The sequence below is a fragment of the Pelophylax lessonae genome, assembly GCF_965119305.1.
Source record: "Pelophylax lessonae genome assembly, chromosome: 5".
NCBI lineage: Eukaryota > Metazoa > Chordata > Amphibia > Anura > Ranidae > Pelophylax > Pelophylax lessonae.
This window is the reverse complement of record NC_138772.1, coordinates 528961996-528975560: the sequence shown is the minus strand read 5'-3', so window position 1 is coordinate 528975560 and position 13565 is coordinate 528961996. Positions and strand designations below refer to the sequence as shown.

Genomic DNA, 13565 nt, shown 5'->3' with positions numbered 1-13565 from the left:
AAGGACCCGCCGCAGAAGAGGAAGAAGCTGAGCCGCCCCGCCGCCAGGTAAGTTTGAAGGGAGCTCGCACGCTGGTCTCTGCATCGATTGAGGTACAATGCTGGCACTCTGCAATCATTGGGGGACAATGCTGGCGCTCTGCAATCATTGGGGGACAATGCTGGCACTCTGCAATCATTGGGGGACAATGCTGGCGCTCTGCAATCATTGGGGGACAATGCTGGCGCTCTGCAATCATTGGGGGACAAGGCTGGCGCTCTGCAATCATTGGGGGACAAGGCTGGCGCTCTGCAAACATTGGGGGACAAAGCTGTGGCGCTCTGCAATCATTGGGGGACAATGCTGTGGCACTCTGCAATCATTGGGGGACAAAGCTGTGGCACTCTGCAATCATTGGGGGGCAATGCTGGCACTCTGCAATCATTGGGGGGCAATGCTGTGGCGCTCTGCAATCATTGGGGGACAAAGCTGTGGCACTCTGCAATCATTGGGGGGCAATGCTGGCACTCTGCAATCATTGGGGGACAATGCTGTGGCGCTCTGCAATCATTGGGGGACAAAGCTGTGGCACTCTGCAATCATTGGGGGGCAATGCTGGCGCTCTGCAATCATTGGGGGACAATGCTGTGGCGCTCTGCAATCATTGGGGGGCAATGCTGGCACTCTGCAATAATTGGGGGACAAAGCTGTGGCGCTCTGCAATCATTGGGGGGACAATGCTGGCACTCTGCAATCATTGGGGGGACAATGCTGTGGCGCTCTGCAATCATTGGGGGGACAATGCTGTGGCGCTCTGCAATCATTGGGGGACAATTCTGTGGCGCTCTGCAATCATTGGGGGGCAATGCTGGCACTCTGCAATAATTGGGGGACAAAGCTGTGGCGCTCTGCAATCATTGGGGGACAATGCTGGCACTCTGCAATCATTGGGGGACAATGCTGTGGCGCTCTGCAATCATTGGGGGACAATGCTGTGGCGCTCTGCAATCATTGGGGGACAATGCTGTGGTGCTCTGCAATCATTGGGGGACAATGCTGTGGCCACTCTGCAATCATTGGGGTACAATGCTGTGGCACTCTGCAATCATTGGGGGATAATGCTGTGGCGCTCTGCAATCATTGGGGGACAATGCTGGCGCTCTGCAATAATTGGGGGACAATGCTGTGGCGCTCTGCAATCATTGGGGGACAATGCTGTGGCGCTCTGCAATCATTGGGGGACAATGCTGTGGCCACTCTGCAATCATTGGGGTACAATTCTGTGGCACTCTGCAATCATTGGGGGGCAATGCTGGCACTCTGCAATCATTGGGGGGCAATGCTGGCAATCTGCAATCATTGGGGGACAATGCTGTGGCACTCTGCAATAATTGGGGGACAATGCTGTGGGCACTCTGCAATCATTGGGGGACAATGCTGGCGCTCTGCAATCATTGGGGGACAATGCTGTGGCGCTCTGCAATCATTGGGGGGCAATGCTGGCACTCTGCAATAATTGGGGGACAAAGCTGTGGCGCTCTGCAATCATTGGGGACAATGCTGGCACTCTGCAATCATTGGGGGACAATGCTGTGGCGCTCTGCAATCATTGGGGGGACAATGCTGTGGCGCTCTGCAATCATTGGGGGACAATGCTGTGGTGCTCTGCAATCATTGGGGGACAATGCTGTGGCCACTCTGCAATCATTGGGGTACAATGCTGTGGCACTCTGCAATCATTGGGGGACAATGCTGTGGCGCTCTGCAATCATTGGGGGACAATGCTGTGGCGCTCTTCAATAATTGGGGGACAATGCTGTGGCTTTCTTCAATCATTGGGGGACAATGCTGTGGCGCTCTGCAATCATTGGGGGACAATGCTGTGGCCACTCTGCAATCATTGGGGTACAATGCTGTGGCACTCTGCAATCATTGGGGGACAATGCTGTGGCGCTCTGCAATCATTGGGGGACAATGCTGTGGGCACTCTGCAATCATTAGGGTACAATACTGTGGCACTCTGCAATCATTGGGGTACAATGCTGTGTGCACTCTGCAACCATTGGGGTACAATGCTGTGGGCACTCTGCAATCATTGGGGGACAATGCTGTGGCGCTCTGCAATCATTGGGGGACAATGCTGTGGCGCTCTGCAATCATTGGGGGACAATGCTGTGGGCACTCTGCAATCATTGGGGACAATGCTGTGGCGCTCTGCAGTGATTGGGGACAATGCTGTGGCGCTCTGCAGTGATTGGGGACAATGCTGTGGCGCTCTGCAGTGATTGGGGACAATGCTGTGGCGCTCTGCATTGAAAGGGGCTTGCACGCTGAACTCTGCATTGATGGGGACACGGAACAGTTGCATTGAAGGGGGCACGCACGCTGAACTCTGCACAGTGTTTATTGCATTGAAGGGGGCACAGCAAAGTTGCATTGAAGGGGGCATGCACGCTGAACTCTGCATTGTGGGGGCACAGCACAGTGCTCATTGCATTGAAGGGGGCACAGTGTTTATTGAATTGAAGGGGGCACAGCACAGTGTTTATTGCATTGAAGGGGGCACAGCACAGTGTTTATTGCATTGAAGGGGGCACAGCACAGTGTTTATTGCATTGAAGGGGGCACAGCACAGTGTTTATTGCATTGAAAGGGGCACAGCACAGTGTTCATTGCATTGTGGGGGCACAGCACAGTGTTCATTGCATTGAAGGGGGCACAGCACAGTGTTTATTGCATTGAAGGGGGCACAGCACAGTGTTCATTGCATTGAAGGGGGCATAGCACAGTGTTCATTGCATTGAAGGGGGCATAGCACAGTGTTCATTGCATTGAAGGGGGCACAGCACAATGTTCATTGCATTGAAGGGGGCACGCACGCTGAACTCTGCATTGAAGGGGGCATGTACACTGGTCTCTGCATTGAAAGGGAGCATGTACGCTGGTCACTGCATTGAAAGGGGGCATATACCATCTCCTGTACCATGACCTGTGACATGCCTATACCATATCTGTGCCATGCCTATACCATCACCTGTGCCATGCCTGTACCATCACCTATGCCATGCCTATACCATCACCTGTGCCATGCCTGTACCATGACTTCAAAGTCACGCAATTTTTTACTGCATTTTTTGACGCGAAGCAATACCTATTACATTTTTCTTTTTGCGCCCCCCCCCCCCCCCCCAAAAAAATTTTGAGCACCAGCCGCCACTGCTGGCCTACATAGTACATATGGGGCTCAGTCTGAACTGGAACTCAAAACAATGCCCCCCCCCCCCCCTTGACAGATGCTGATGTAGATTATACCTGGCTTTTGGTACCAGCCAAAAGGAGACGTCCTCATCCCTTCATCAGGAGAACTGCAGGTGGTAATGCCCAAGGAGCTTTGTGTGTCTTCAGGACAAGACTGTACACCTAAACTGCCCAATGTTACACAGATCTTCTCCAGCCCTGAAAAAGAAAAATATATTTTATAAGTAAAGAATTTGCAATAATTTGTTACTTACTACATTTTTTGTTACATTGTTACATGCTCTTGTAAAGGCTTTGTTTAGACTGGAGATCTTCTTTAGATGTTAAAGTAACTCCACTTTTGTTGAGAAAAAAATCATTCCCCTCTGGGTGATCTCTGTACATTGCAGGGATTGTAACAAACTTTGTTGCAGATTCCTACCTTTTATTATTCTGAAGAAATCATTGTTTGTTCCTCTGTGCTGAGTGTCTCTAATGGGAGTGGTTTCATAATTATCTATCAACTGTGGCAGCTGCAGGGCTCTAATGAGGAAATCTGCAGGGCCTGCCTCCCTTTATACGTGTTTCTATTGAGAGTATCTCACCAAAAATGACATTTTTGTTGCAGGGGATGCCAGAAATCTGACTTGTATCTTAGTGCAGACTTCTGGGAAAATTGGTGAGCCAATCACACAAGCAGGAAATGATGTTTCTGGGGGTGTGGTCAGTATACATTCTGTGTACAGAACAGCTCCAGGCGGCCATATTGCATTGCAATGTCAGAAAATGACAACAGCTGCAGATTTAAAAGGAAAGGTCATTTTTTAATAATATTCAATTACAATATGATTTGTGTCGCAATTGTATACGCTATATTGTTTTTTCTGTATTTGCGGTTTCCCCCCACGAAAGTGGAGTTACCCTTTAACCAGTGGCGTACCTAGAGCATTTGGCACCCGGGGCGGATCCTATATCTGGCACCCCCCCCCCCCCCCCACTTTAAAATGTAAAAACACCCGCAAAAAATTGTAATGTCTCCAAGAATGTTTATTGCACAAATTTTCCAGCCCCCTATCACAGTGCCCTTTGCAGTCTGCCCCCCCCTGTCTCTCTAATCACAGTTCCCCCTTTTGCACTCTCTGCCTCCCTACCTTTGGCATAGACAGATAGCTAATACTATTATCAATGTGTTTAAGTTTGAGTAGGAGATTGGAGACATGCTAAAGGAGATAGTCAGAGACTGAGGACATGATGCAAGAGATGGTAAGAGACTACGGACCTAAAACAAAAGAAATCAGATACTGAGGACATGATACAAGAGATGGTCAGAGACTGAAGACATGATACAAGAGATGGTCAGAGACTGAGGACATGATACAAGAGATGGTCAGAGACTGAGGACATGATACAAGAGATGGTCAGAGACTGAGGACATGATACAAGAGATGGTCAGAGACTGAGGACATGATACAAGAGATGGTCAGAGACTACGGACCTAATACAAGAGAAATCTGATACTGAGGATATGATACAAGAGATGGTCAGAGACTACGGACGGGATACTAGAGATGGTCAGAGACTGCAGAAAACACACAGGAGATGGTCAGAGACTGAGGACATGATACAGGAGATGATCAGAGACTGTGGACATGATCCAAGAGATGGTCAGAGACTGAGGACATGATCCAAGAGATGGTCAGAGACTGAGGACATGATCCAAGAGATGGTCAGAGACAGAGGACATGATCCAAGAGATGGTCAGAGACTGAGGACATGATCCAAGAGATAGTCAGAGACTGAGGACATGATCCAAGAGATGGTCAGAGACTGAGAAGAGCATTAGGGGGGCCGGAGAGCACAGGGCAAGCAGAGAGCACTGGAGGAGCTGAAGGGCGCGGGGGGGGGGGGACTGGAGAGAATTAAGAGGGGTTTGAAAAGCATTGTAGGGGGGTTGGAAGGCGCAGGGGTGGAACTCACTGAGGGGGGAGGCAGGGAGCACAGGGGGGTGGAGAGCACTGGGGGAGCCAGAGAGCATAGGGGGAGATGAAAAGCACTGCGGGGAGCTGAAGAGCACTGGGGGGCTAAGGAGCGCTGGGGGGCAAGAGCACTGAGGGGTTAAGAGCACTGAGGGTGTTAAGAGCAAGGGGGGTGTTAAGAGCAAGGGGGGTGTTAAGAGCAAGGGGGGTGTTAAGAGCAAGGGGGTGTTAAGAGCAAGGGGGTGTTAAGAGCAAGGGGGTGTTAAGAGCAAGGGGGTGTTAAGAGCAGGGGGTGTTAAGAGCAGGGGGTGTTAAGAGCAGGGGGGGTGTTTAGAGCAGGGGGGTGTTTAGAGCAGGGGGGTGTTTAGAGCAGGGGGTGTTAAGAGAAGGGGGTGTTAAGAGCAGGGGGGGTGTTAAGAGCAGGGGGGGGTGTTAAGAGCAGGGGGGGTGTTAAGAGCAGGGGGGGTGTTAAGAGCAGGGGGGTGTTTAGAGCAGGGGGGGGGTGTTAAGAGCAGGGGGGTGTTAAGAGCAGGGGGGGTGTTAAGAGCAGGGGGGTGTTAAGAGCAGGGGGGTGTTTAGAGCAGGGGGGGTGTTTAGAACAGGGGGGGGTGTTAAGAGAAGGGGGTGTTAAGAGAAGGGGGTGTTAAGAGCAGGGGGGGTGTTAAGAGCAGGGGGGTGTTAAGAGCAGGGGGGTGTTTAGAGCAGGGGGGGTGTTTAGAACAGGGGGGGTGTTAAGAGCAGGGGGTGTTAAGAGAAGGGGGTGTTAAGAGCAGGGGGGGCTGTTAAGAGCAGGGGGGGGCTGTTAAGAGCAGGGGGGGCTGTTAAGAGCAGGGGGGGGTGTTAAGAGCAGGGGGGTGTTTAGAGCAGGGGGGGTGTTTAGAGCAGGGGGGGGTGTTTAGAGCAGGGGGGGGTGTTTAGAGCAGGGGGGGTGTTTAGAACAGGGGGGGTGTTAAGAGCAGGGGGGGTGTTAAGAGCAGGGGGGGTGTTAAGAGCAGGGGGGGTGTTTAGAGCAGGGGGGGTGTTAAGAGAAGGGGGTGTTAAGAGCAAGGGGAGGGGGGGCTGGAGAGCACTAGGGGGCCAGCAAGTTGTATAGGAGAGGGGATGGGACAGCTGCATATAGATGATTTGATCTTTACATAGCTAACTGACTGCAGGAGGGAGAGGAGAATCGGCCATTCAACGGCAGCAGGAGAAATACGGAAAGATGAATCCCTCTATATCCAGCTGTCCCATCTCCTCTCCAGTCCAGACAGTCACACAGACACACAGGAGGAGGCTGCTCAGTGCTCACCTTCTTCCCGCCAGCCGCCGCCCCCGCGAGCAGCGCGGACTTTAGAAACTGCAGCTCCTTCACACTGACTGATATTCCGAGCAGCCTGACACCCCCCCAGTGCGTGGCACCCGGGGCGGCCCGCTCCCCCGCCCCCCCCGTAGGTACGCCACTGCCTTTAACCGCTTGCCGACCGCCGCAAGTACATATACACGCACTTCAATGTACATAAACACTGACATGCAGGGGGAGGCAGTTATGACAGAAAAGACAAATAGGGTCTCTCCTGTTCTAAAATCCTACCTGTCAGTGCTTTTTTTAAATTTACTTTTTTTTTTTTTTTAGACCCCCCCCGCAGCGATTTTCCCCCTAATGACCAGGCCATTTTTTTCGATTTGGCACTGCATTATTTTAAGGGTCAATTGCGCGGTCGTGCAACGCTGTACCCAAATACAATGGATGTCCTTTTTTTCCCCACAAATAGAGCTTTCTTTTGGTGGTATTTGATCACCTGTGCGATTTTTATTTTTTTACTCTATAAACAAAAAAAAGCAACAATTCTGAAAAAAAAAACAAAAAAAAAAAAATATTTTTCACATTCTGCTATATAATAGTGTTGAGCGAACACGGACTGTATTATTCGTGTTCGTACCGAATAATTGGATTTTTTTTACCCGAACACGGACACGGACACTTTACTGTATGTTCGGGTAAAAATCCGTGTTCGGTCGTTTTATTTCCGGGTTTTGCATGCTTTGGCGCTCTTTTCATGGCGGGCTTTCAACAGCCAATCAACAATCGTTTAACTGGTGTGCCTTAAGCCATCCCAGCCATGCCTGCAAATGTCTTAGTAGCTGTGATTGGCCGTCTGAAGCATGTGACCAAGTCTTTATAAGTTCGAGGCAGCCGCCGCAGCAGCGTCATTCTGCTGCTTAGCTAAGGGACAGGGCACACATCAATGTGCTGGCTGCTGATTAGGGAAAGATAGGCAGGAAAAAACCATTTGTGTCCGGATAGAATTGAGGGACAGGTCGGAGTGTTTAGGCAGGGCGAGTTGTAGGCATTTTAGGGATAGAGTCTGCTGAATTATAGGGTCAGTGTCTTCTACAAACTACAATCGATATTGCTGTGTGGGGGGTGGGGTGAATCTGCACTCAATCCTGATCTACGATCTCTTCTCAATCCTGTTAGGGACAGAGTCTGCTGAATTTTAGGGAAACTGTGTTCTACAAACTACAATCGATATTGCTGTGTGGTGTGGGATTGGAGATAGGCAGGTGTCAGTGATCCACATCCATTTTTCTGTGTGTGAGCTGCAGTGAACACAATCTTTTTGGGCTGCAGTGAACACAATCTTTTTGGGCTGCAGTGAACACAATCTTTTTGGGCTGCAGTGAACACAATCTTTTTGGGGTGCAGTGAACAAAATCTTTTTGGGGTGCAGTGAACACAATCCTTTTTGGTGTGCAGTGAACACAATCTTTGTGGGGTGCAGTGAACAAAATCCTTTGTGGGGTGCAGTGAACACAATCTTTTTGGGGTGCAGTGAACAAAATCCTTTTTGGGGTGCAGTGAACAACATCCTTTTTGGGGTGCAGTGAACACAATCTTTTTGGGGTGCAGTGAACAAAATCCTTTGTGGGGTGCAGTGAACACAATCTTTTTGGGGTGCAGTGAACACAATCTTTTTGGGGTGGAGTGAACAACATCCTTTTTGGGGTGCAGTGAACAAAATCCTTTTTGGGGTGCAGTGAACAAAATCATTTTTGGGGTGCAGTGAACACAATCTTTTTGGGGTGCAGTGAACACAATCTTTGTGGGGTGCAGTGAACACAATCTTTTTGGGGTGGAGTGAACAACATCCTTTTTGGGGTTCAGTGAACAACATCCTTTTTGGGGTGCAGTGAACACAATCTTTGTGGGGTACAGTGAACAGAATCTTTGTGGGGTGCAGTGAACACAATCTTTGGGGGGTACAGTGAACACAATCTTTTTGGGGTGCAGTGAACACAATCTTTGTGGGGTGCAGTGAACACAATCTTTTTGGGGTGGAGTGAACAAAATCATTTTTGGGGTGCAGTGAACAACATCCTTTTTGGGGTGCAGTGATCAAAATCCTTTTTGGGGTGCAGTGAACACAATCTTTTTGGGGTGCAGTGAACAAAATCCTTTGTGGGGTGCAGTGAACAGAATCTTTGTGGGGTGCAGTGAACACAATCTTTGGGGGGGTACAGTGAACACAATCTTTTTGGGGTGCAGTGAACACAATCTTTGTGGGGTACAGTGAACAGAATCTTTGTGGGGTGCAGTGAACACAATCTTTGGGGGGTACAGTGAACACAATCTTTTTGGGGTGCAGTGAACACAATCTTTGTGGGGTGCAGTGAACACAATCTTTGGGGGGGTAAGGTGAACACAATCTTTTTGGGGTGCAGTGAACAACATCCTTTTAGGGTGCAGTGAACACAATCTTTGTGGGGTGCAGTGAACAACATCCTTTTAGGGTGCAGTGAACACAATCTTTGTGGGGTACAGTGAACAGAATCTTTGTGGGGTGCAGTGAACACAATCTTTGGGGGGTACAGTGAACACAATCTTTGTGAGGTGCAGTGAACACAATCTTTGTGGGGTGCAGTGAACACAATCATTGTGGGGTGCAGTGAACTCAATCTTTGTGGGGTACAGTGAACACAATCTCATACTTCTGAAGATTTGAGGGTGCTGCCTGTTCCATACTCCCCCTACTCCTCATCTAGCCTTTTAGGGGTACAAACAATAGTAATTGGGGCCTAGTGTGGTTGTGTACGTGTGATATACATACACTTTTTTTGGATCATATTTTCTATTCCGCTATTTAATCAAAAACCTTTGGGGATCAGTTAAATTGGGGGATAGTCTGTGTTGGTACGTGTGAGAGAGATCCACCTTTCCAAGTTGTTGGGGTTCATCTCATACTTCTGAAGGTTTGAGGGTGCTGCCTGTTCCATACTCCCCCTACTCCTCATCTAGCCTTTTAGGGGTACAAACAATAGTAATTGGGGCCTAGTGTGGTTGTGTACGTGTGATATACATACACTTTTTTTGGATCATATTTTCTATTCCGCTATTTAATCAAAAACCTTTGGGGATCAGTTAAATTGGGGGATAGTCTGTGTTGGTACGTGTGAGAGAGATCCACCTTTCCAAGTTGTTGGGGTTCATCTCATACTTCTGAAGGTTTGAGGGTGCTGCCTGTTCCATACTCCCCCTACTCCTCATCTAGCCTTTTAGGGGTACAAACAATAGTAATTGGGGCCCAGTGTGGTTGTGTACGTGTGATATACATACACTTTTTTTGGATCATATTTTCTATTCCGCTATTTAATTTAACTGGGCCTCCATGCGAGACCTGTGTGCCTTGTTGCGCTGTTTTGAGTACTCCACCAACATGGCCAGTGGCAATGACGCCGTTCTCAGCTTAACCACTTACCTACAGTGCACTTTCACCCCCTTCCTGCCCAGACCGATTTTCAGCTTTCAGCGCTCTCACACTTTGACTAAGAATTACTCAGTCATGCAACACTGTACCCATTCAAAAATTGTGTCCTTTTTTTCACACAAATAGAGCTTTCTTTTGATGGTATTTAATCACTACTGGGTTTTTTATTTTTTGTGCTATAAATAAAAAAAGACTGAAAATATTGTGAAAAAACGCATTTTTCTTTGTTTCTGTCATAAAATTTTGCAAATTAGTAATTTTTCTTCACAAATTTTGGCCAAAATTTATACTGCTACTTATCTTTGGTAAAAATAACCCAAGTAAGTGTATATTATTTGGTCTTTGTGAAAGTTATAGAGTCCACAAGCTATGGTGCGAATCATTGAAAATTGATCACACTTGATCACACCTGATGTACTGAAGGCCTATCTCATTTCTTGAGACACTAAAAAGTCAGGAAAGTACAAATACCCCCCAAATGACCCCTTTTTGGAAAGTAGACATTCCAAGGTATTTAATAAGGGGCATGGTGAGTTTTTTGAAGTTGTCATTTTTTCCCACAATGCTTTGCAAAATGAAGATTTTTTTTTTTTTTTTTATTTTTTTTTACAAATTGCCGTATTAACAGGTTATTTCTCTCACACAGCACATGTATACTTGCAACTACACCCCAAAACACATTCTACTACTCCTTCTGAGTATGGCGATACCACATGTGTGAGACTTTTTCACAGCCTGGCCACATACAGAGGCCTAACATCCAACCAGCACCGTCCGGCATTCTAGGAGCACAAATTTCACATATAATTTCCTGACAACCTATCGTACTTTTGAAGGCCCTGGAGCACCAGGACAATGGAAACCCCTATAAAACGACCCCATTTTGGAAAGCAAACACCCCAACGTATAATTTTTGAGGCATAATGAGTCTTTTGAATATGTCATTTTTTTCCACAAGTTTTTGGAAAATGTGGAAAGAAAATGAAAACACATTTTTTTTTACACAAAGCTGTCCATTTATGCAATATTTCTAACACATAGCATGTACATAGCAAAAATTGCACCCCAAAATACATTCTGCTATTCCTCCTGAGTATGGCGATACCACATGTGTAACACTTTTTCACAGCCTGGCCACATACATAGGCCTAACATCCAAGTAGCGCTTTACACAAAGTTGTCCATTTATCCACTTTAAGACTGGGCCTATTTTTGACACTTGGTGTTTACAAGCTAAAATCATTTTTTTGCTAGAAAACTACTTGGAACCCCCAAACATTATATATTTTTTTTTAGCAGAGACCCTAGAGAATAAAATGGAGATCGTTGCAATATTTTTTATCACACCATATTTGCGCAGCAGTCTTCCAAATGCGATTTTTTGGAAAAAAAATCACTTTTTTGATCTAAAAAATAAGAAACCAGTAAATTTAGCAATTTTTTTTTCCATAATGTGAACGATAATGTTACGCCGAGTAATTAGATACCCAACATGTCATGCTTCAAAATTGCGCATGCTCACAGAATGGCGCCAAACATTGGTACTTAAAAATCCCCATAGGCAACATTTTAAAAATTTCTGCAGGTTACTAGCTTAGAGTTACAGAAGAGGTCTAGGGCTTAAATTATTGCTCTCGCTCTAACGATCGCGGCGATACCTCACATGTATGGTTTGAACACCTTTTACATATGTGGGCGGGACTTGCGTATGCGTTTGCTTCTGCGCGCGAGCTAACGGGGACAGGGCGCTTTAATTTTTTTTTTTTTTTTTTTTTCCTATTTATTTTATTTATTATTTTTTTATTTTTACACAGTTTAAAAAAAAAAATGTTTTGATAATTTTTATTCCTATTACAAGGAATGTAAACATCCCTTGTAATAGAAATAGGCATGACAGGTCCTCTTTATTGTGAGATCTGGGGTCAAAAAGACCTCACACCTCACAACTACACTAAAAAAGAAAAAAAAAAAAAAAAATTGTTGAAAGAGGAAAAAAAAAAAAGCAAAAAAAAAAAGCGGCCCTTTAAACCGGTTGCTAGGCAACGTCTTTTGACGTAGCTCCGGTCCTCCAAGACCATAGAGTTGAGTGAGGGCCATCTTGCCCTCACTCGACTTCCTGTCTCTGAGGATCCGGGACCGGATAGTTTTCCCCGCTGCCGGCGGGTCCGGTAAGCTGGGAAAACGTCTGGGACGCGGCAGGAGGGGGGGGGGGCACCTCTTCCCCTGCACCGTAAGGGTAATTCCGCGGCGAATCCGCCACTGGGACCACCCTTATCTGAAAGCCGACCGCCCGCCGTTTCAAAAAATACCGGGGTTATGGGGGCTATCTTCTGCCATAACCCCAGTATTTAGCTTTTAATGGCCGACGCATATAGTCGTTAGGCGGTCAGTAAGTGATTGCATGTATATGGCAAACAGGTGACGATGACTGATGGGGTGACAGGTGACGATGACTGATGGGGTGACAGGTGACGATGACGGATGGGGTGACAGGTGATGATGACTGATGGGGTGACAGGTGATGATGATTGATGAGGTGACAGGTGACGATGATTGATGAGGTGACAGATGACAATCACTGACCGGGTGACATGTGACGATGATTGATGGGGTGACAAGTGACGATCACTGATGGGGTGTCAAGTGACGATGATTGATAGGGTGACAGATGACGGTGACTGATGGGGTGACAGGTGACGATGACTGATGGGGTGACAGGTTACGATGACTGATGGGGTGACAGATGACGATGACTGATGGGGTGACAGGTGACGGTGATTGATGGGGTGACAGGTGACGGGGCGATGGTCACTGATGGGTGACAGGTGACGGGCGATGGTGCACGGCGGTACTGATGGCAGTCTCTGGTGACCGGTGAACTTTAGGCTACATTCACATGTGAGCGTAGCGATCACGGGCAGAATCACTGCGATTCTGCCCGTGATCCAGAAATCATTGCAAATGGCGGGACGCCTGTGCGTTGCCCGCTGTGCGATGTTGCTGCGATTTCCGCCTGCCGAATCGCGGTAACATCACGCAAACAACGCATGACGCCCCAAAGAAACTCTTGTACTTTTTTGGGCGTCATGCGATGTTTGCGCGATGTTACTGCGATTCGGCAGGCGGAAATGGCGGCAACATCGCACAGCGTTTGGGGTGCTATTGCAAATCACGGGCAACGCACAGGCGTCCCGCAATTTGCAATGATTTCCGGATCGCGGGCAGAATCGCGGTGATTTTGCCCGCGATCGCTGCGCTCACATGTGAACGTTATGGGTGTCAATTTCTGGGCACTGATGAGGTGACTGTTGGGTGACAGGTGACATTGGGGGGGGCTGAGGACTGTGTGGGGGGACCTTTATTACTGTGATTTTAGTGTGATTTTACTTTGTACATGTGTACAGAGCAGTAACTCACTATTTCTAGCTCTTCTCCCCTCATACTGGAAACTGTATGAGGAGAGAAGAGCTAGTAACAGTGAGTTACTGCTCTGTGTTTACATTTTGTGATCGGCTGTGAATGGATTCACAGCCGATCACATAGTAAACAGTCACTGTCAGTGACTGTTTACTACCGCCGGTGACAGCTGTGTTCCTACGGAACACAGTGCCACCGACATGACCGC

The 13565-nt window shown here is 47.7% G+C and overlaps 1 protein-coding gene across 1 annotated transcript in view; it reads right to left on the bottom strand.

Annotated features, from left to right (window-relative positions):
• The window catches only part of TG (thyroglobulin), a gene marked incomplete at its 5' end in the record, with an annotated part of 481401 nt that overhangs the window by 276557 nt on the left and 191279 nt on the right, over positions 1 to 13565 (bottom strand). The window contains one exon of the mRNA XM_082259019.1: positions 3292 to 3435. Within this exon, the coding sequence (XP_082115145.1) occupies positions 3292 to 3435 (144 nt within the window). The remainder of the gene's footprint in view (positions 1 to 3291; positions 3436 to 13565) is intronic.